General features: G+C 35.1%; 1 protein-coding gene across 1 annotated transcript in view; it reads left to right on the forward strand.

Moving 5' to 3' along the window:
• The window catches only part of EYS (eyes shut homolog), a gene marked incomplete at both ends in the record, with an annotated part of 784,773 nt that overhangs the window by 100,879 nt on the left and 660,649 nt on the right, over window positions 1-23,245 (forward strand). The window contains 2 exons of the mRNA XM_084261159.1: window positions 2,354-2,607; window positions 11,277-11,381. Of these exons, the coding sequence (XP_084117285.1) occupies window positions 2,354-2,607; window positions 11,277-11,381 (359 nt within the window). The remainder of the gene's footprint in view (window positions 1-2,353; window positions 2,608-11,276; window positions 11,382-23,245) is intronic.

The raw sequence follows: 23,245 nt of genomic DNA on the forward strand, positions 1-23,245 counted from the left end.
TGCATAAGTCAGTCACTTGGTTTCACATGACATGAAGACCCAGTTTTAAAGTTATTTTCTTTAAATAAAAAAACAAAAAAACCCTCCAAAAACCCCACAAACAAAAAAACCCCACACATACATACACACAAACCCAAACCCAAACCCAAAAAATTCTGCATATTCAAGAAAGCGGTGGCTTAATACCTAAAGCAAGTAAACTTTTCACACTGAACAAGAGAAAACTTAATCATTTTAATTTATTTTTCCTGAGCAATAATATGAAATGAAGAGTTAAAAATAAAGCAAGCTTAATTTAACTGCTGCAGGAGATGTGCCATATTAGACTGAAAGATATACAATTATAGTTTCACCAGGAAAAACAAAGGATATTTGAATCATAGTTGCTCTAGATATCTTCAGACACTGAAGCACTGAAAAATACAATACTCATATCATTTCTTGTAGTATGGAATCAGAAGCCGGAAACCAGAAAATTTTCCTGTTTCTCTGTAGTTCTGTGGTCTCTGTATATAATCTAAACAACTGGTTATAATAACTAAATTTAAAAATGCTTCCTCTTTATTATCAGTAAATATTAATGAGCCATGTTTTCAAAGAATGATTGACTAGTTGCATTTTCACAATGCACACACTAATCATTACTGTAAAAAGAAATACAAATTTTTACCACATAATAGTTAAGCAAGGAAATAAAATTATTAACTTCACCAGGAAAATTGGTATTATTGTTTGTTGTTTCCATATCAAAGTTTTATTGTTGGTGCAATCAAAAACTGTGCAGCTAGAGGTAACTAAAACTTCATGTGCTTTACATGTTTATGCATAATGAAATGTAAATGAACATTTACATTTAGCTGTAAAGCAACAGTACAACACGATTTGTGAGAACTTCATTCCTTTAAAAAGGGTGGATCCAAATCAGTTGGAGCTCTCAAGAAGAGGGAAAGATTTCTTCTTGGCTAAGGAGTGAATGAGGTTGGAAAATTAAAGGCAAAAATCACTTAATTTTCTGCAGCAACTTTTGAACGCTCAGAGCTGCACTAATGTCCACAGATTACCTTGTGGAAGAAAAAAAATAAAAATTGGATGAAACACTAGAAGCTATTAGTTTTATATATAACCCTTTTCCCTCTTTGCTTTTCTTCTGAAGCATTTAATTAATATTACAATAGATGGAATTTGTATACAGCATATACTCCACCTTTTTCAATCTCTAGTTTGTACATAAAGTTCTTTGGTCTTTGAAATTCACCCTTTCTGAGAATTATCGAAGGTAAACTTAGACCCTAACTGAACAGAGAGAAAAATATAGCTCTGGTGAATGTGGTTGTAACTTCATTAGTCCAAAAGTTATATTGCAAAAACTTTTGTGAAATGACATTCAAAATACCTACCAACATGCTACCTTTCATAGGATCCTTCCTATAAACAGGGGTGGTTTTCCTACTAACTCACAATTATCCTGTTGGAAATTTGATTGGAGTATCAGTATATCTAAATGGAAGCTTCCATGATTATAACATAAAAGTGTGGGAATAGTAAGGACTAAAGCATACAATCAAGTGAACATTTACTTCTGTTAAAAATAAGGTAAAAAAAATCCTTTCTAATAGATGGATCAGTAGGAAAAAATGCTATGTCTTCCTCAACACCTTGGTTCTGTCAGCTTCTAGATAATATCTCTATAAATGAAGAATATATAAGACTGTAGATTAGCTTCTCCCATCAATCAAAGAAAATATTGCCAAGCACAGGGAATTTTCTAATTTCATAAAATAATCCATATTTGTCTTTATTTGTAAAAATAAAAATGTGAGGAGGCATGAAAATATTCATCTCCAGTTTTATACAATTTCTATGTCATCCTACATTGTGGGCAAAAAAAATCCTGCTCAATTCCTATAAAATGCTGTTTATTGGTTGTTGGGTTTTTTCAGTTGCAGACAAACTGCAACCTTTTTTTCTAATGGTAAATCATTTAAAGAATGAATTTTTTTCTCTCAGAGATATTGTAGAAATCAACTGAAAAAAATCTGAAAAGAAATTTTTAAAATGTATAATACCCGTAGTTTATACCCATTTTTTAATTTTAATATGTTCATTGGAAACTGGATATTAAACACTATATGGCTGCTAGTTTGTCCCATCTAACTAACTAGGAAATTTATTACTGTGAAGTTCCATTTATTTCTTGCAAACTCTATGAAAAGCAAAGTTGCTTAGTGACTAATCAAAGGGAAAGAAAGATTTTTTGAAAGTGCAATTCATTTGTGAGTAATTCAAAGTGAAAATACTAGTGAAAATATTAGTCATTATTTGTGGTTTTTTTGACCTCTCATTTCAATAACAGGTGCATATGTCCCCTTGGTTACACTGGTATATTCTGTGAACTTGATGTAGACAACTGCATTGAAAACCAGTGCTCCGAATATGGTTTCTGCCAGGACCATGTGCATAATTACAGCTGTAACTGTGTGCCTGGATATGAAGGACACTTCTGTGAAGTTGAAATTAATGAGTGCTCAAGCTCACCTTGCAAAAATGGAGCTAGGTGTATGGATTTAATTGACCACTTTTCATGTCATTGTGCTGCTGGGTTCAAAGGTAAGTTTTCTTGTTTGAAGTGCTTTCTGCTACAAACATGATTGCCCAATTCTAGATAAGCAGTGTTTATATGATTAATAAAAACTTTATATTTTTTCATATATATATATAAATATATGGATTGTATATACATATATACATATATGTATATACATATTCTTGTATGACTTACAAGAATTTTAACTGAAATAGCATGAAAAATTTTAGATTGTGTCTCTTAATTGTTCCTCTTTCCCTCTTCCCCTCTTCCCACTTGTTCAATCTTCCTTCCACTAAACGTAAAATTCTGAGCATGATATTTGGCAAGAATAGGAAATCAAGATCTAAACTATAAATTTGATTGTGTTATTTTAATTTCGCTGTTGTACAGTCATACACAGTGTTAGTCATACATAGGCTGATAACAAATGTTTTCATACAGAACAGGAAAATAATAAGCATGAGGAGGAATGAGATCCACAGTATCATCCCTGCACTTATGAAGTATAAAGAGCTATATTTGAGTGAGTTGTTCAGATTCTTGCTCTATTCAGCAGAGATAGGGCATCTGCCTATCTTACACATACGTTATAGGATCAGTTGTGCTGTAGATAACTGCATTGGGTTAGATGAATTCCACACAAACTGATAATGTATTTCCTTTTGGTCCTATTTTTCTGTTTTGTGTGAATGCCCTGATACTCAGACTGTATGTAGGAGGCAGAAAATAATTTTGAATTCAGCAATACTGAAGTGTTTCACTCCCAGCCTTTAGTCTGTATCATCGAGCACAAGTTTTAATGCTCTGAATGCTTCGCTATCTTTATTGACAATCTGTAGTATACTACCACTGACAAAAACAAGACTAAATAGTATTGTGGGACAATTTGACCCTGGCTGGAGGCCAGATATTCACCAAAGTCACTCCATCTCTCTCCTTTTCACTGGAAAGGAGACAAAATATATATTGAGAGGCGTAGGAGTCAAGATAAGGACAGGGAGAGATCATTCTGCAATCACTGTCATGGGCAAAATAGACTCAACATAGAATAAAGGAAAGAAAACTAATTACACTACACTACACACACAGTGAGACCAGAGTCAGATAATGAGAAGTGTGACCAGATCTTAAAGCACTTCCCCCCACCCCTCCCTTCTTAGCAGACTTAAATTTAGTCATGATTTTGCTCCCTTCTTCCTCCCACCATTGTGGCACAAGGAGGGGCAGGGAATGGGGGAACAGGGATTTCAGTCATTTCCTCAAGAGATGTTTTCCTTACACCCTTCCCTTGCTGCAGCGTGGGGTCCCACCCATGGGAGACAGTCTTTCACGAATTTCTCCAACGTGAGTCCTTTCCCACAGGGCTTCAGCTCTTCACCAGCTGCGCCAGTGTGTGTCACTGCTATGGGGTGCAGTTATAGAATCACAGAGTGTCTCTCATTCTCTCAAGCCCAGACTGCTCCAGCCTGGTCTCCCATGGAGTAATAAGCATCCCACCAGCAAACCTGCCTCTGGCATGTATTTCTCTCACTCATCTCTGTGTCTCTGTCTCTCTCCGTGGGCTGCAAGTGGTGGCAGAGGCTTGCTCCAATGCAGGTCACAATGTCTTCTTCATGTCTCCACACGCTCCAGTGTTGGGCCTCTCCATGGGCTGCTGGTGGGGTCTCTGCTCCCTTTCAGCTTCCATGGGTTGTGAGAGGAAATCTGCTTCACCATGGGTTTCTCCATGGGCTGCAGGAGCATCTTTCTCTCCAGCGCATGGAGCACCTCCTCTCTCACTTCTTCACTGGCCTTGGTGTCTGCACAGTTTCTTACATCTTCTCACTCCCTTTTCTGGCAGCAAAAAGCAGCTGCTAGCATTTTTTTCCCTCCTTAATGTGATTCCCAGAGGCGCTGTGACCATAGATGATTGGCTCAGCCTTGGTCAGCAGCAAGTCTAGCCTAGAGCCAGCTGGCGTGTACCTTGTTGAGTCTAGAATCACAGAATCACAGAACATTAGGAGTTGGAAGGGACCTCAAAGGTCACCTAGTCCAACCCCCCTGCCAGAGTAGGATCACCTAGACTAAATCACACAGGAACACACCCAGACAGCTTTGAATGTCTCCAGAGAAGGAGACTCCACAGCCTCTCTGGGCAGTCTGTTCCAGTGCTCTGTCACCCTCACAGTGAAAAAGTTCCTTCTTACATTTACATGGAAATTCCTATGCTCCAGCTTGTACCCATTGCCCTTTGTCCTGTCGCTGGCCATCACTGAGAAGAACCTGGCTCCATCCTCCTGACTCTCACCCTTTACATATTTATAAACATTAATAAGGTCAGCCCGCAGTCTCCTCTTCTCCAAGCTAGAGTCCCAGCTCCCTCAGCCTGTGCTCATAAGGAAGGTGTTCCACTCCCCTAATCATCTTGGTGGCCCCATGCTGGACTATTTCAAGGATTTCTATGTCCTTCTTGAACTGACGGGCCCAGAACTGGACACAATATTGCAGGTGTGGTCTCAAATCAATGAAGAGTATCTCAGTGTAATACTTAGAAACCACATTTACTCTTCTCTTATTTCTTTGTTGTGTGTCTGTTAAGAAATTTGTCTGTAATTCATCTTTTTTACATATGCAGACATAATGAATTTTTCTTCACAAATAGTAAATTCACTTTCAGATGAAATATCAAAAGCAATAGTAAATAACCTAAAGTAAATAAGAGTAAAAAAGTAATTAATGGTGCTCAGGACTCTGTATGTCTTCGGGGAACTATCATACATTGTGATGTTAGGATTCATAGATTTGCAAATAAGCCATGAGTTCCCAGTCACCAACTCAGTCCCTCCTGCTAATACATGAATCCCTGGGTACTCTTTGAGATAACATTGGAATCGGGTTTTATTTCAGAAACAGAATTTTACATAGACAACTCATAGCTGTCTCCTCTGTCTAGATGACTGATCAATCTGATGTCTATCAGCATTTCTCAAATGCTTTACATTCTATTAGCAAGGGACACCTTAGGCACTGTAATGGGATTTGTCAACATGAAAAGCATGATCTGATCCAGTAAAAAACAAGTTCATAAAAAATACAAGGCTCAGGCATTTGCACAGTAAAAACAAATACTTTATCACATCATGTACCAGAGTCTTCCCTTTTGAACCGTAAACTGTACTTGTGATGGAAACTTCAATACAGAGACATTTGGTAGTTGTCTGTAGTACTCTCCACTGCCTAGAAGATAATTTGGCCTATGTCAAAGTTGGAAGGTTGCAGTATTGTCTTTTGAAATTAAGTAAATATTTTTTCCAAAATAATTATCTCACCCTTTTGATCATGGGATGACCTTTGCCCCTTTACTCGGCGCTATTGAGGCCGCACCTGGAGTAGTACTGTGTTCAGTTTTGCACCCCTCACTACGAGAAGGACATCGAGATGCTTGAGCATCTCCAGAGAAGGGCAACACAGCTGGTGAAGGGTTTAGGAAATAAATCTTATGAGAAGCAGCTGAGGAAGCTGGGATTGTTTAATCTAGAGAAAAGGAGACTGAGAAGAAACCTCATTGCTCTCTACAACTATCTAAAAGGTGGTTTTAGTGAGGTAGGGGTTGGTCTCTTCTCCCTGGTAGCTAGTGACAGGACAAGGGGAAATGGTCTGAAGCTGTGTCAGGGGAAATTTAGTCTGGGTAATCAGAAAAATGTCTTTACTGAAGGGGTTGTCAGATATTGGAACAGGCTGTCAGAGAGATGATTGATTCACCATCCCTGGTGTTTAAAAGAAGAGTAGATGTTGTACTTGGTGGCACGGTCTAGTGTGGACCTAGTAAGGCTGGATCACTCCGTCGTTGGAATCAATGATCTTGAAGGTTTTTTCCAACTGAAACCATTCTATGATTCTATATTTCCCTCTCCTGACTCAGTTCTTCAAATATATTTCTGCTCACCTCCAAAGTCATTCCCAGTCTGTGTTCAGCATCAAATGATTCCAGCTTTCATGATGACTGATATTTCTAAACAAATAACACAGTGCTTCATTTCTGGTTTAAAAGAAGCTCTTCTTGGAATTATTTGTAAAAAGGCTGTCTTTATCCAAAACCACTCTTCATTAAAACTCATTGTTTAGATGCCTAAAAAAATCACAGAATCATAGAATCACAGAATGTTAGGGGTTGGAAGGGACCTTGGAAGATCATCTAGTACAACCCATGCTGCCAGAGCAGGATCACCTAGATTGGGTCACATGTACAGGCGGGTTTTGAATGTCTCCAGAGAAGATGCCACAATTTCTGTGGGCAGTGTGTTCCAGTGCTCCATCACCCCTTCTTTGCTGGCTTTGATCTCCAGTTATATTTACCTGAGAACTTCAGAATGTCTCCATGTGCTAAAATACTACAATTTATTTAAACAGAATAAATCAGTAACATTGGTGGAGGACTAAATATCTTTGCTAAAGTTATACCACATACCTACTGAGTTCCATAGGCTCAAGACTTGCAGAATAATCTGTCTTGTGTATCGTCTATGTGCCTATAGAAAATGTTGCTGTTAAACATCAGCCTATGCAATCTGCAAGAGTAATGGACTTTCCTAAGCAGCTGTGTATATTTCATCATATATTTGAAGAACACTGCAATTTTATATAGGATAAAACACACTAGAGAGTTAGAAGTAGCATCAACTCGTGATCACTTTTAACATTCTCTTTCTACATCATAATTTGGTGACATGATCCCTGTAAATTGTTTAGTAATTTAGCTATGATTTATTAAATAACTAAATATTATGTTTTACTATTAATTACATTTAGATGTGTTGTATTAATGTTAACCTTAAAAATGTAAACCCAGAAAACATTTACATTACCGTACTTTGATGTTGAAAGTAATTTGTAGCCAATTAATTATTTTTATCTGATGTTCAAAGAAGGTACTCATCCATTTCAAATGTGTAGTTGAGATTATCTGCATACTGAAAAAAAAAGCTTATCTGCATGTGTCCAGCTTTTTATGTGTCTCGAATACTTAGGAAATATGGTCTCTCAGTAGCTTCATAGATTCAATCTCTCTGAAAAATATTATCCGTCTATTGTCTTTGAATTCTGAGGACATGAATACTTAAATTTCCCTAGCACCTAACTCAAGAAGTTTGGGGACATGCCTTTTCTCAGGGGGAACTACCAGTTTGATGGCACTTGATTTTATGGCACATAACCATAATCTAGTTATTGTACAAAAAAAGCAATTACCTTTATTTTCATATGCATTTGATTAACAGAAATTGCACTAAAACATGAAGGCTTTTCCATGTTTTAACATGATTCATAGTAAAAAAATGCTATTCTCCTAGCTTTTTCTGAGATGAACAGAATTACAAAAATTGCACTGTTAACTTTTAGATTAAAAATTAAATATTTTTTCATATCTGTAAATAATGTATTTTTCAAAGGCTAGATAGCAAAATTAGAAGGAAAACAAAAGTGATCTTTAAGAGTCATGCATAGAAACTAAAGTCTTACCTGTGTATGTCAAAAATACTGCAAGTTTGTTGGAGAAAAACAGACAACCATCTGAATTTAATGTCTTAACAGCATTTTCAACTGAAATATTTCAGAAAGTTTGGTATCTTTCTAAATTATTATGCAAGTACTGTTAGCCAGCACAACTTATAAATCAGTCAGTGGTTTCTGTAAATATTTTCATTAGTTTTGAGAAAGGTATTCTCAGTGCTTGATAACTCAGATGAGACTGAGTGGCATGTAATTGCTTCTTTGTCAACTGAAGTAATTTAGCTGTAATAACAGCCTCCAGAATAAAATCAGCACTTTTGTTATCAGAACAAGGATATTTCCCCCCATTTCCTTGTTCTCCTAAATGAAGAATGGAATTTATACACTTCTAATACGGCCATAAGTAAATAAATGCAAAATAGATGAAACGGCATAGTTTTCTGCTAAGCAAGTATAGCATATATATCTCTATAGCATTAGTATGAACATTTGGGATTAATTGTCTAAATTGGAACAGAATCTTTTAATCTATGGAGTGTTGCAATATAGATCAATACGTTAAGAAAAACTGTACTTGTAGTCTAAAAATAATGGGCATTAGTGGTGCTATATCAGAAATTAAATTTGGTTTCTGATGCCACTGGTGATAATTTATCTACACATTATAGCTGATTTTTTTTCCCAAATGAAGATGCAAAATAAATTATCTTTCTCTGCATCCTTTCTCACATCGACAGGACATTATGATTTCTGTCAGACTTTGAATGGGAGAATTGCTTTGACTCCTTTCTCACCTTTTCTACACACAGTCAGGTTTGTCACTACTCTTCAGCACAGCTGGAGCTCCAACATTCATCTCATGTCGTAAATTCCTCTAGCCTTCGTAATTTCATCATCCTCTCGGGACTCCCAAAGTGTTCTGTCATTTCATATAGTTCAGTCAAAACATGGACATAGAATTAACCTTTTGATCAGGTGTAATTTTGCTTTTGCATTCCTCAAAGGGTTTACCTAGCCCAGTGCATGCTATTTTTTGTTTTGGAAATGCTCCTCAGTTGACAGCTGCCTTCTGTGTCTCTGTTCTTTTCTCTTATTTCCTACCATCCCATCAGGATTTCCAGCCTGAATCACTAATTTATGGTACTGTTATAAAACTGTTACAACTGTCTCTGCTTATTGTCCATTTCATCCCCTAAGGACTATTTTCTTGAGACTGAATACAGAATATCCTATGTACCATTAGATACTGTCATTTAGGGGACTGAATTTCACCCTAAATGCTTGGTTTTAAAGTATGGCTCTGTAAATATAAGTTGATTCATTTCCCTGCTGCATGCTACACCCAATTTCCTACCCCAAAAAGAAAAGAAACTCAAAGGAGATTGATACTAACAGTTCTCAAGAAATTGTAGTTATAGCTGTCACCAGCAATGTTTTAGCATTCTGGTACTGTCCAGTCCAGTAAGATACCTTTGCTGCTTTATATCCAAGAGGAAAACAGAGCCATCTTCACAAAAAGGCAGTAAGTAGTTCACAGATCTTTGATTTCTTGAGTAAATGAGGATGATCTCATTCCATTACTTCCCTCAGAACTGTGTTTGGTTTATTTTAACCTTTTTTCAATTAAGAATGCACAAAAATTCAGAACTGAAAGAATCTTTTGCAAGGGGGTTTTCTTGCACGTGCTGCAACTTGCCCATGGGTTTTGGCCAGATAACTTCCTTCTAGAATAAACTCTGTGGTACTCTCCACTTCATGCAGAGGAGAACAGATGCCTATACATTTTCATTTATATTCCTCAAATGAGACCTGCCATAATCAGGGGGTTAACTCTGGAAATGGATCTGAACTAGAAAACATAAGGAAAGAAACATCAGAATTAAATCAGAAAGGTTGCACATAGTGCTGTTACCTTATCAGCACTTCAACTGAAATTTTAATAATAAAAATAACTTAGCAAAGGATGTATATTTTGGACAGTCCTGACTTTCTGTATTCCTCATGTGCCACAGCACACAAAGCATTACTCAGCAGCTGCTGCTAGCAGATAGCTTTTCAGTTTATTGCATTACCTGAACTCTCCCCGGTCTCTGCTTAAGTCTTCCCCTTTTCATCCAGGTATCTTGAAGTATTATGGAAAATGCAGAGCATATTTAGTGGCAGTAAAACACCCTAAAAGGAGCCACTCTGTCATAAGTTTATATATGGAAGAGAAACTAGGTGTTACTATGGGCTTCTCCAGTGAAGGTCTTTTATATCTCTTAGAGTCACAAAATACACACTTCAAGAGCTGACTGTCTTGGATCATATGATGGTATGAGAGGGCATGTATGTGTGCTGCAGATAAGAGACCAAATACTTTCCACAGTGAAAAGAATTCAGGGGAATTTCAGTGTTCATTTTGGGTTTATCCTCTTCTGTGAGGTTCACAGAAAGCCCAGCATGCTTTGTACACTGCTGACCTGTGATAAGTATTGAACATATGATTTGTCTCTGTATTCCTGCAGCTGGAAAGAGTTTTTTCCTGTCACAAATCAAAGCAACTCCTATTATAGATTAAATATCTACATTTCACTGCACTGCCTACTTTTGCTTTTAATTATTTATGCCCTCTCATCTGTATTTTGCCTCATTACATTCCTCAGTGACTTGATCATCCTACTACTCCTTTGTATTACATGGAGAAAGAGAAATATTGAGTACCATAGTACTGACAACTTTCTGTAGAATGTCGGCTGAACTTTACTGTTAAACATAACTCTCTATAAATTAGAGTTGGCCTGATTTTCATATGCAATGATACTTTGCCATTCTTTTTCAAAGGAGGCAATGAGTGAAATGAAAGAAAATGATTGACACAACTGAACAAAAATTGCTTGAATATAATAATTTTGTATAATGGAAAAAGCTCCAGGATTATGCATACCCTCAGTAGGAAAGCTTTCTATTTTCCTGATTGTCATGCTTCCAACACTGCTTGTCAAAATTGACTGTCTTGGAACAAATGAAGCAGAAAAATTCATGACACACAGGGTGTCTATCAGTATCCCTGTGTACTCAGTAAGTGCACCTTGACTAAAAGGGTCAGCATTTAGACTGGGACAATCCCATGTCCTTTTTTTATTGCAAATATATCTTTATGATTTGAACTCGTCAGCACATTTATTTGCTGTTCTTTTTTTTTTTTAATCTAAAATTTCAGGAGAAACATGTTCTGTTCGCATGACTGAGTGTCTAGACAGACCCTGTTGGAATGGAGGAACCTGTGAAGAGGACATAAATGGCTTCAAATGCAATTGCCCCTTTGGTGAGCATTTACAGTTTTTATACAATTGCTAGTTTGGCATAGTGTGTGGGTTCTACATTCATTAATGGGTGCTATAAAGTCTTGTATTGTGAAAGCATTTTGCTTACATTTTTAAAGCTAATTATTTAGATTAATGAAAAGGAAAACTTTCTCAATTAGTATCCATGAATGACAATTTGCCTACAAATAATTTTTATATATAATAGATCACTTAGGTTAAAGTACTTATAGTACTGGAACATATAGTTAAAGAAATATGGTAGAACTGGAAATTTCCAATAATATAGTGTATATTTGTATAGACACAGCAACACATTCTTTCAAAAAGTGTAGGTTTAGGCAGCAAAACATGCTGAAATTAGCAAATATCCAAAATCTCTTTCAAATCCTGTTTTGCTGGGCACATTATTCACACCAAGAAGCATTGAATACTGTTCTGAAGAAATCATGAGCTTAATCTGGTTCATAGAATCATAGAATCACTTAGGCTTGAAAAGACCTTTAAGATCATTGAGTCCAACCACAATGGCTGCCTGACCATTTGCACTTTCTGCCCTTATAAGTGAGGCTGGAAGACATGATATAAAGGACATCCAAGATGGATCAGGCCACATGGCAACTGAAATAAGCACACAGAGTAAAAAGACCTAGCAAAATGAAGGGAGAAGACTGCTTTGCTAGTATTATATACACTGTATAATTTGGGAGTTTGCATATTATTGTATCTTGACTAGGAAAACATACAAAAAGGGTAGATTAGAAAATCAAGATCAGCAGGCTTTCTCCATATTTTACAATCATTGTGTCCAAAGGAGGCTTGAGTATAGATTTAGCAACTGGTAAGTTCATTCATAAATATGGATAAGAAATTACTTATTAATTCTAAAAAGGGTTTGATATGTGCATTTATAATCTCATTGTTGTGGAAAATAAAGTCAGAAAAAAGCTTATTTTATACAGTCATAATCTAAGAAGGCTTTACAGTACTGGGGTGTTTAGAAGGGAAATTGATAGTGATCAGTTTAACTGGAAATGTCAGAGTACTGAAACACAAGCCTCCAACCATCCCTCTTCAGCAAAGCAACTGGTTTTAAGAGGACTTTAATGTACCTAATATCAAGAGATACTTAAATGCTTTAAGGGTAATATCCTGCTGAGTTGGGAACTGAAGACAATACTGAGTTATATCTTGAAAGGTAAGAGGATGCTTTTATGTCTGTTGCTTCATTGGGACATATGTAGGCATATTGATTGAGTGTTCTATCGAATAAGGGCTGTAACTAAACACCAACACAAACATTACATCCTTTAATGTTGGAGATGCTCACATTCAATGCACTGTTTTGCTGTTCCGTGTTTAAATCTCATTGGTGTTCATTAAGTTTTACTTAAAATTAGATGTATATAAATCTATTGATTTAGAAAGATGTATAATTCGTACAGTGAACTTTAGACAGAAGTATCCTACATCTCCTTCCACAGACAGGAAAAGAGATCTCTGTCACACAGCAGAATGTGCATGAGTGATTGGAAGGAAAATTGTTGTGGTGTTGTCTTAGTAAGTTACTTGTGCTACTTTCTTTAAAGAAAAGCCAGGTACTCTGTAGACAGGCTTTATCCAATTAATTTTTATTATCATTGTGTGTGTGTGTCTGTATGCACATGTATGGATTGTATCTATTAATTCCTTTGTGTTGTGCCTCTGAGGTTAATCCAGATATTCATCTAGAACAATGAGGTTTATGTAATGGACAGATATACACTAAAACTATGAGTTCCATTCTATTGACTATACTAAAATTCTCTGCATAGCAGTGATTCTTCATCATCTTTGGTCAAAGGATCAAGTAACTCACAGTGAACCAGAGGTTATCTGTAGAAATTATCAGATATTTTTGAAAAGAGTTAGGACTTTCTCTATTACTATTTGCAGCTACACTATTAATATAATGACAAGCTGAATTAGAGAGAGGGAATATTATGTAGTGATGTGCATAACTAACAATGAGCTGAAAAGGGAAGACTTTTAATCTAAATGTGATACAGATTCCCTTTGTGCCCTTGGGTAAATTAATTAATAACCCAATTCATATTCTCTAGGTGAAGGTGTAGATAAACAGATGTAACCATCTCACAAAGATATAACAATGATTAAATAGCTAATGTCTGTAAATTGCCTGAAAACAAAAGTCACTACATTACTGGATATTTTTACTGCTAGCCTGGTTCTAACAAGAATTTCATTTCAGAAGATAATACAGCTCACTTGAGCTAATACTTGAGTGAAAAGGAAAATTTATGTCTCCATACTTTCATTGAAAACCAGTGTCATAGTTAATTTCTGGAAAAAAATCTCACAAAGCAGTTTTTGCCTATCAGAGGATCTGTAGTTGCTGGTTTTTAGCAAGTAATTAACAATAAATACAGAAATAAAGAATAAAAATATTGAATAAATTCCATGGATATGCCCTAATGATCTAGTTCTTGAAAATGAAAATACTGGTATCTGCAACTCTCTGTCTGACTAGACCACCAGTAACTTGTTCTTAACTGCCTGTTTTTCTTTGGAATACATTTTTATTCATTAGGTAGGTGGATGTTACCTTTTCTGCCCTGCCGGCTGTCTGAAACACTCTTTGGCTGCATCTTATTTTTAGGTGCATGGTGATATCTTCCCAAATTAGATCTTTTAATATTATTGAATATGCTACAAATAATAAATATAAAGAGCTTTCCTGTATATGCAATGGAGGATCTAATTCTATTTTTATTTTATTATTATTTTACCAGGAATTGTAACTATTTTAGTAGATGGTGCTTAAGATACATTTGCTTGACAAGAAATATGTCAGTAACGCTTCTGCCATGTCAAAAGTGAACAATCATAGCAATTATACAGTTAAATTTAAAGAGTTTTTTCTTCAGATTATGTCATAAGAGTAATGCCATTTATTTAGGGATATGAGAGCATACGTTACCTTGATGTACAATTCAGAAGGAAAATAATAAATTTCCTTTTCATTTTCCCTCCAGAAACTCTCAATGCTAAGCTAAGGTAAATCTGGAAGGACTCATGAATATTTTTCTATTAGCAATGGGTGAAGGTAGCTTGATGAATCATCTTGGCACTGCTTAATATTGAAGAGAAGCTCCATAAATAGTAAACCTTTATGTTTTGAAAGGAAAGAGTGTTTTGTATCTTCTTTTATTTTATACTGTTTCTTTTTGCGAAGTGGATGTAACAGTAGGATATTTTATTATTAAAATATTTATTTTTCCAAAACCTCATGTGGTTACTCATGACATATAGTTTTGTAGCTGGAAATGCATAACTGCCACAATAAGAATGCAAACATGATGGATGAAAGGCAGGATTCTTTACTGTACTGTGTGGTGTAGACATTTGGTTGGATCTGAAGAAAGCAAGCTAATTAGCCTGATTAACAAGCAAGGTTCATTAACCCAACAAGAGAGCTATGCTAATAGCTATGCTGCTTCTGATACTGAAGTAAACTCTTTCAGCTACTGTGTCTTTATAAAGTACTGTATTTAAGAAGCATAGAGTTACTAAAACGTTGCCGTTGGCTGGAGATAAGACAATTCCATGTTCAGAAAATGTTTATAGACTCATCAAACTGCTTTTGATTGTGACTTGTGGTCTTGCTTTTTTATTTTATTTAAAGAAGAGTTTGAAGTGGGAAATATATGCAGTATGAACAATGGGACTTCTGCTTTACCAGGGCAATCCTCCAACAGACCAACCTCCAGTCTGCTACGTTTATGTCTGTATGAACTTTCCAAGACGGTCCCTATTTTTGGAAGTAGTTGTAAATGCAATTGTGAAGATCTCAGTAATTTGTCCTCAGGAAATTTCAAAGTTTTGGGCTTTTTCCATCAGCAATAGTCACAGTCATAATAAAAATCAGGGTACACTAACATTGCATACTTAGTATATAGAAAATACTGAATACATACTATTGGACACAACCAAAATGAGAATTTTCTTATAATATTGATGTTCTTCAGTATATTGTGTTTTTGTTATGTTTCAACAGACAGAAGAATTTTAATCTAGCACAGCACCTGAACTTTTCAGTAAGATTGCAGATTTTTTGTGGAAAAAAATAATACTTAAAAATAGTTGTGCTTTTACTAAGCATGTGGAATACTTTTCTGATTTCATGAATGATTTATGATACTGACATCTCATTTTTAATTACTTTATAGAATATTTGTGAAGAAACTTATTTAATTAAGTCATAAAATTAAAAGATCTTAATTTCTTCCACTACCAAAAAAGCATCAATTAATAAGAATCTTCAAGAGGATCCTTCCAAAATAAAATCTAATTACTAAAATGTTTGGGTTATATATGTTCATTAAAACAACGGTGAATAATGTCAGAATATATTTTTATGTAAAACAAAATAATGTTTTGGATTTTTTAATGGCCTTAGAAAAGTAAGATACACATCACAAAAATTGGAAAATAGCTGTGGAAAATAATTTATCACATAAAAATATTTTAGTAAATAAGAAACATGGATAGATTAAAAGCATTGCAGTAAGGATTATCTTATCGTTATTTTAATATAATTCTCATTTTTAGAGATCAAATTTTGCCCTCTTTATGGGAAAAAATGCTTTACTGAGATTTTATATTTTTACTGATTTATTACTACACTAACTTACATTTTATGTCTCATATGTAGAGAAAAACGTATCTCTAAAATATGAGTAGGTGTATCTTTTCTGCCTAAATGCCAGGAAATTAGATTACCTCTAAAAACTTTGCTATTGTTAGCTTGACCTCAACATTAATCCTTCTGATGGCTCAAGAGATTAGATTTTTTTTTTTTAATGTATGGTTTGCGGAATTTATATGTCTGTATTTATCTTCAGAGTACATTTAGGGCTATAAGAAAACAAAATGTAATAAAAAAAAAAAGTCTTGGTATAGGTATTCCTTATCCAAGACCTTCTGTAAATTGTAATGAATATTTAAATACTTTTACAGGAGGATATAGGTGGAATAAGTACACAATGACGACAGACTGCTGAAACATTTGAATACAGTGGATAAGAATACAAAAGTGAATTATAGATAAGTGCATAAAACCCATGAAGAACTCTTTTCCTTAAGGAAAATTTTAATTTTTGGAAGAATATACTGGATTTCTTGTTCATCTACCTATTCTGTGTCAAAAATGCAACTGACTTGGTAGGATTAAACATGATAGCAAACTCTTTTTTTATTATTCCAAAGAGAAACCCCACATTTTAGAAACTAAGAGAACATCTGTAAGGAAATTCTTCATCTATAAAAGCTGAAAGGACGGATGGACTGAGGGCTAAAGGAATGAATTTTGATTTAGGAAATCTGCTGCAAGTTCTGCATTGTTTCAGTGTGCAATTTTTCCAATATATATAATGCCACAAGATACTCAAAGAGTTAGTTCTGATAATATGAACTGCAGAATTACATTGATGGCAGTAAGGTTTGAGCTGAGGTTTCTAATCACTGGCTTCTGCTCAGCCAAAACTGGATTCTAGGTCTAACATTAACTTGGATCCTTGGTGCCAGTTTACATGAGCCATATCTCTCTCTCTAGACAACTACCCAGATCTACCCCAAATGCTTCTGTATCCTACAGTCAGTTAAATTAACAAAAAAAATTACCTTATGTATACTATATGTAATTAGCAAATCTAAACTATACATATTTAACTTTTATATAAAAATTTTGTGGAAATACACATTATGCTTTATTACTTTAGTTGCTGTCAAGTAGTTTGTTGTCTTAGTATGTTGTCACTTTTAACAATAAAGCAATTATTTTCATATGACAAGTCACCTCTCAGCAGCTTTAAAAATAATTAATTGAACATCTCTATGGTACCACTGAGATACTTCTTAGAAATTATTCTAAGTAGTCCGTCCTGCTGTTCATAAAATTTTGTCACTAAACAGGATGAAATGAAGTCATCTAATCATACAGGTCATTAATTCACTTAAATATATCTCAGCATTGCTGGAAACCTGACATAACCAGAGTCTTTACTTTTAAAATATGTAACTGGAGAAAATGTTTGCCTTTTAAGCATTTGGGTTTGGTTGTTATCAGAATTTTTTGGTGTGTTTTTTTGTTAGTCTGATTTTGTATTACAACATAAGAACCCCATCCATCAAAAGGTATAGGTTACTTTAAGTAACGGATTTTTGTGGGACAGTGCTTTTGTAATAGAGTACTTTTTTTTTTAATTCTCAAGAAATAGGACAAAGACTAACATGAAATGTGTAAACTAGGATTGGACGATGTCTTTAGATATTGTATGATACCGTCAGGTAGCTCCTTTTCTCTATGTAGAAGACATGCATGGCTTTAAGGTGAGCACCATCGCCATCTTTTGAAAGTGTTTAATAGAAAAATAATTTTGTAACAGTATACTTGGGGTGACCAGTTACTACTAGTATGGTTTTGGTATATTCTGATGACCTTATACAGGAATAGTTCAAGATGAACAGTATTACTTGTCTATGACATATGATTACCAAACCTGAATTTCTTAAAGGGATTTTTTTTTTAAATAATGCTAAGACTGCATGCTTTCATGGGGTTTTATTTTCAGGAGCATTCAATATCAATCTGAACACCATTTTCTACCTATATACCTTTTTCTATATATCTATAAATTTCTAAAAGAACAGCTTCTGGAAAAGTGATCTGTGTCTCCCACTCAATATATGTACCATTGTGGACAGACTGCACGACATTGCCATTCTTTTGCTGTGCACAGACAAATTTCCAGTCTTCATGAAGGAAGAGTCATGAGTTTGGAACTTATCTTTAGGCACACACTGAAAAAGTCAAAACAAAAAATTGAGGCACACCAAATTCGCTAGTTGTGTTTTATATATCTAGATCAGAGGGGTTTAGAGGGCATGTAGCAAGAGGATGAGAGGTAGTGATTTTAAACTAGAAAAGAGGAGATTTTAATTAGCTATTAGGAAAAAAATTCTTCAATGTGAGGGTGGTGGATCACTGGAACAGGTTGCCCAGAGAGGCAGTGGAGGCCCCATCCTTGGAGATACTCAAGATCAGCCTTGATAGGGCTCTGAGCAATCTGATTTAGTGAAGATATCCCTGCTTACTGCGAGGGGTTGTACTAGATGACCTTTAAAGATCCCTTCCAACCTAACACATTCTATGATTCTATGATTCTATGATTTGGTTATGCAAAGTGTATTGGGTGTCCGTAACAAGGTACTGGCATGGGCTTCAGGATGTCCTCTGTGACGAGAGGCTGGAGCAGTCCCATGATGGTTCCACTTGGTTCCAGCCAGCTCCAACCCACCCACCAGAGGGCACAGCCCAGCCCCACAGCTAAGGTAGGGGTACCTTGGGGAAAAGTGTGTGCAAGAAAGGGTAAAACACTACAAATAGTGTGACAGAGAGAACTGTAAAAAAAAATATGCGAGAAACAGTACTGCAGACACCAAGGTCAGAGAAGAGGGAGGGGGAGGAGGTGGTCCCTGCAATGGAGTAAGTAGGTGAGTCAGGAATAAGAGTGAAGTTGAGACTGTGAGAATGAGGAACAGGTAGGTTAGGTGGAAGATATTTTAGTTTTTATTTCTCACCAAAATTAAATAATTTAATAAATTAAAATAATTTTAATAAACTAATTAAATTAAATTAATAAATTAATTTAATAAATCAATTTAATACATTAAAATAATTTTCTCCAAATTGAGTCTGTTTTGCCCAGAAAGTTTCTTATTTGTATTTTCTTTCATTGTTGTGTTAAAGATGGGGAGTTTGAAAGAGGCTGGGTAGGGGTCTGGCAGGTCAACCCACCACATACCCACAAGCACCAGTCTTGGGGATCACCAAACTTAATAAAGATATCAGTAAAAATAGGTACCTTCAGTATTTCAAATTTCTCAAGTATGTCTTTCACCTAAGGAAAAAGTTGTAGCAAGGAAGCTATAAAATATTTAAATCCAGATAAGCCAGAGATATAATTAACATGAGGAATTCTGTTTAAGATTCTTGAAATATTGTGAAAGCATCATAACAACAAGCCCTATAAACAGGTTGGAAAGATCCTAAAGAAACCTACTCAGTACTTTGACTTAGTGAGTTCTGCACCTATGGCAGATATGACTGGAAGATGGCACCAAAAAAGCAGGAAATTCCAAGAAATCTGAAATCTTTTTTTCTGACACATCAATAAGTCTTTCATTGTTAAATAATACCTTCTGGAAAGATGTTTTCTATCAATTCTATAGGAAGGTGCCTCATCCCCTCTCATTGCAGCAGAGAAAACCTCCAGCCAGAACTGAAAATGCTAAGGAAAACATGATAGACGCTAGCAGTATGTCTCTTTCCACCATTCTCTGTCCCTATGCGATCTTTTTTATAAGAAACATCAGGACTTATCAGTACAGGGTAATTTGTATTGCAAATTCAGTGTAAAATCAGTGCCATATAATACTGTATGCATGAATGGAAGGAATGGCAGAGGACATGATAGTGTTTGTATATATGCAGCAAGTATATGATATCAAGTTCATGTGTGATATTTGAGTTAATATGGTGTTGGCTCAATACAGAGTGAATGTAAACCTTCACATGATCTGTCTCAAAAACTAAAGGGTAGATAATTGACAAGGAAGCCCTAAAGGACAGGATGAACCTATGTTGTGCTCCAAGATTTAAGATTAATGTCTCCACAAAAAATATCTCTCAGTGAATCATCATTTTTAGCAGGAAAAAAAATGCAGTGGAGAGTTTTAGATATGCTCTTGTTCCAAAAAAATAACATGCACACATTCAAAAGCCATGGATTCATCACCCACATATTTTACTGCTCCCATAAATTCATTTTATATTCTCCTTCATTTATATGGTTCAGTTTTCAGATCGCTTTTAATTGTCCTTCATGTATTCTGTTATTTTGACAATTTATATCACTCATTGAGACACTATTAATTTTTTTCTTTTAAGTTTCTTTTATATTTTTTGCTTCAGATTGTTTTCTGAAGATGTGCCATGTTGCCCTTCCCATTCTTCTACAGATGGCATTTAATACTTTTGTTTGATGATAACTAATATTTAGAAAATCTTATTTGTTATTTTCATACACACTAATTATACTCCTGTATCTTGCAAGAAATCTTGTTAGCAAGCATTTTTTTACGTTATTGCCTGAGTATATGTTTTCCTTTTCTGATTAACCTGGTACTTGTTTTGTTTACCTGTTAAAATTTTAAAACTTTTTTTTTTAACTTTTACAGATGAGCTTTCTTAGTTCATCTTTTAAGTTCATATGTTACATTCATATAGAATAAATAATATAAGGTTTTCATATTTTAGAGGACTGTTTATACATGTTTTCTTCTTCCTTTAGTCCACTCTAGGTAAAACATTGTTTAGAATACCATGATAGATTTTGTGGAGAGAATGACTAATTCTTTTACTCACCTTTCTCTTTTAATCTTTCAGCTAGATGAGTGTAGGAATAAAATGGAAGTTTTCATTTTTGTATGTTTCGGTATAGATGAGTATGCCATTAGTCATTGCCTTGCATCTGAAAAGTTCTCAACGTAGCATCTTGAGAAAAATAAAATCATGAATGACTTGAGGAAGATTAATTTATTAAAATAACATAAAGACTAAGCAGCAGCTAAATAAATTTGTAGCAACAAAAAGATTTCTAGCCTGGGTGTTTCCATGGCAACCCTCCTTCTCAGAGTTTCAAAAAATATTTCTGCATTAGTCCCATGCTACTCATTACTTTCATTGTATGTTATTTCAATGGACAGGTATCTCTATTTTATCCGTATAAAGAGCCAGGTGAAATACGTGACAGAAGGTATCTCTTTATTTGTATTATGATAGTGTCTGTGATGCCTGATTTATATTAGAGACAATTATATTAAGTGCTTTATGTATGTGTTTTCATTTCACAGTAGCATAGGCATCAATCTCATCCAGAAAGTTCAATAGGTTTTGTTTGGTTGGTTCGTTAGTTTTTAAGTGCAATGATTATTGTGAATGAAATAGAAAATGGTTGGATAAATTAAGTATCACTTTTCCTATTTGTAGTTGTAGAGACAACATGAATACAGGTGGGATGAACCTCTGTAAGTAAGTTTCTTGTAATTAAGAAAGATTATATTTAGAAAACTAAGTTTTAGACTGATGAAAGCAGAGGAAATGAATCCGGCTGAAGTGATTTTCTCTGTAGCTAGAGACATTGCAGTAAAATTGGACAGAGGTCGTCTCAACCTTATTTTGAATGCCTTTCTTCCATCTTTACAACTGAAGTTTGGGGATTTTGGTTTTTTATTCAGGTTTTTTTTCTGTTATTCTCATTATAACTTTAATATTCAAAAAAAAGGTTCATCTACTTTATTAAAGAACAAATTTTTCCTTTAATCCACTGACTAGTTCTGAAAAGGACAAGTGGAAAATGTGTATGTATTATAACTAAGTGTGAATCATCAAAGAAATAACATGAGGGAAGTTAGGTGCAGCAGGATGATAAGGACAGAATTGCAGTCCCTATATGACAGTGAAATAAGCTGTAATAAGGCACCATTAAAAAGTTGAATAAAATGAAACCTCACAAAAGCTACCACACAATTTTATTAAGTTTAACGTAATTGGTTGTCCTTTTGAAAGAACAACTCAGACCTGAAATAGCAAAGCTACTGCCTGAATTGCTGAAGTTTCAGGCAAACTGCACAGTATCTGCATATGTTATGTTTCCCACAATTGAAAATAAAATTTTAAACTAATTAATATAATGACTTTGCTGCAGCCAAATCACAGTCTAGACTGCCCACATTATTCAACAGTTGTTGCATCCATCCTTAATAGGCAGTCCTCAGTCAGGTACTCAGGCCAAACACAAATGCCTTAATGACAATAAAACAATGCTGATGTAATTAGCAATTAAATAAAGGTTATCAGCGAACTAGTTTTCATAGCCTTTTCTTAAGAAAAGAGCACCTGCACAACTCACTGGGGATTATGTACCTAAACTAGAAGCAGCTCTACCCATGCTACTAGTTATGCTCAACATTAGTGATTGCCTATGTTTTTACAAATTTTTAAAAAGAAGATGTAACTTTTCTCTAAGTTGGAAACCAGTTATGTCAACCATCCTTTATAATGTATTTTCTTAAATAGCCTGTACGTTTTAGACAAACGGTTCATTTATGCATCATCTACATGGTGGTATTTTTCTTTGGTTGCAGACTGACATAGTATCTTAGTGATGTTTTTCATTAAAAAAGTTCAATGTAGCCTTAAAATATTTTTGGTCATTGTATAGTCTCAGTTTGGTGTTTGTATATGATTGCTAGGCATGGTCATTCTCTCTAGCCTGTTTTGGATAAACTGTGGTTAGATTGGAAATTGGCTATATATTTATTCTTTCTACTTAGCAGACAGGAATCTAGTGCACAACCCATCTGCAAGTAGTCCCTGTGAGGACTTGGCAGCTCGCTTCCTCAAGCTTGTAATTCAGCCTGTGCCAGCTGTGTCGGCTGGACTTCCAGAGAATAAAATCATGCTTCTGACAGATGGACAGGGAGACTGTACATAACCAACAGAGAAACAGCACAGTACAGATTGCATATGATCCCAAGGGAATAATTCAGTTTTGCTAACTGGGATTTAATTTAAAAGTGCTGTTCTTTGGATTTCTTGGTCCAAATCAAGTTTCTTTTTTCAACTAAGTCCATTTAACTTCCTTCTCATGGAATTAATTTCCCTCTCATCCAAAACATTTTACTTTGTGTTTTATCTGCATTTGTTTTGGCTGGAATGGAGGTAGCTCTCTTCATAGCAACG

Source organism: Gallinula chloropus (genome assembly GCF_964237585.1).
Source record: "Gallinula chloropus genome assembly, chromosome: 3".
NCBI classification, from domain to species: Eukaryota; Metazoa; Chordata; class Aves; order Gruiformes; family Rallidae; genus Gallinula; species Gallinula chloropus.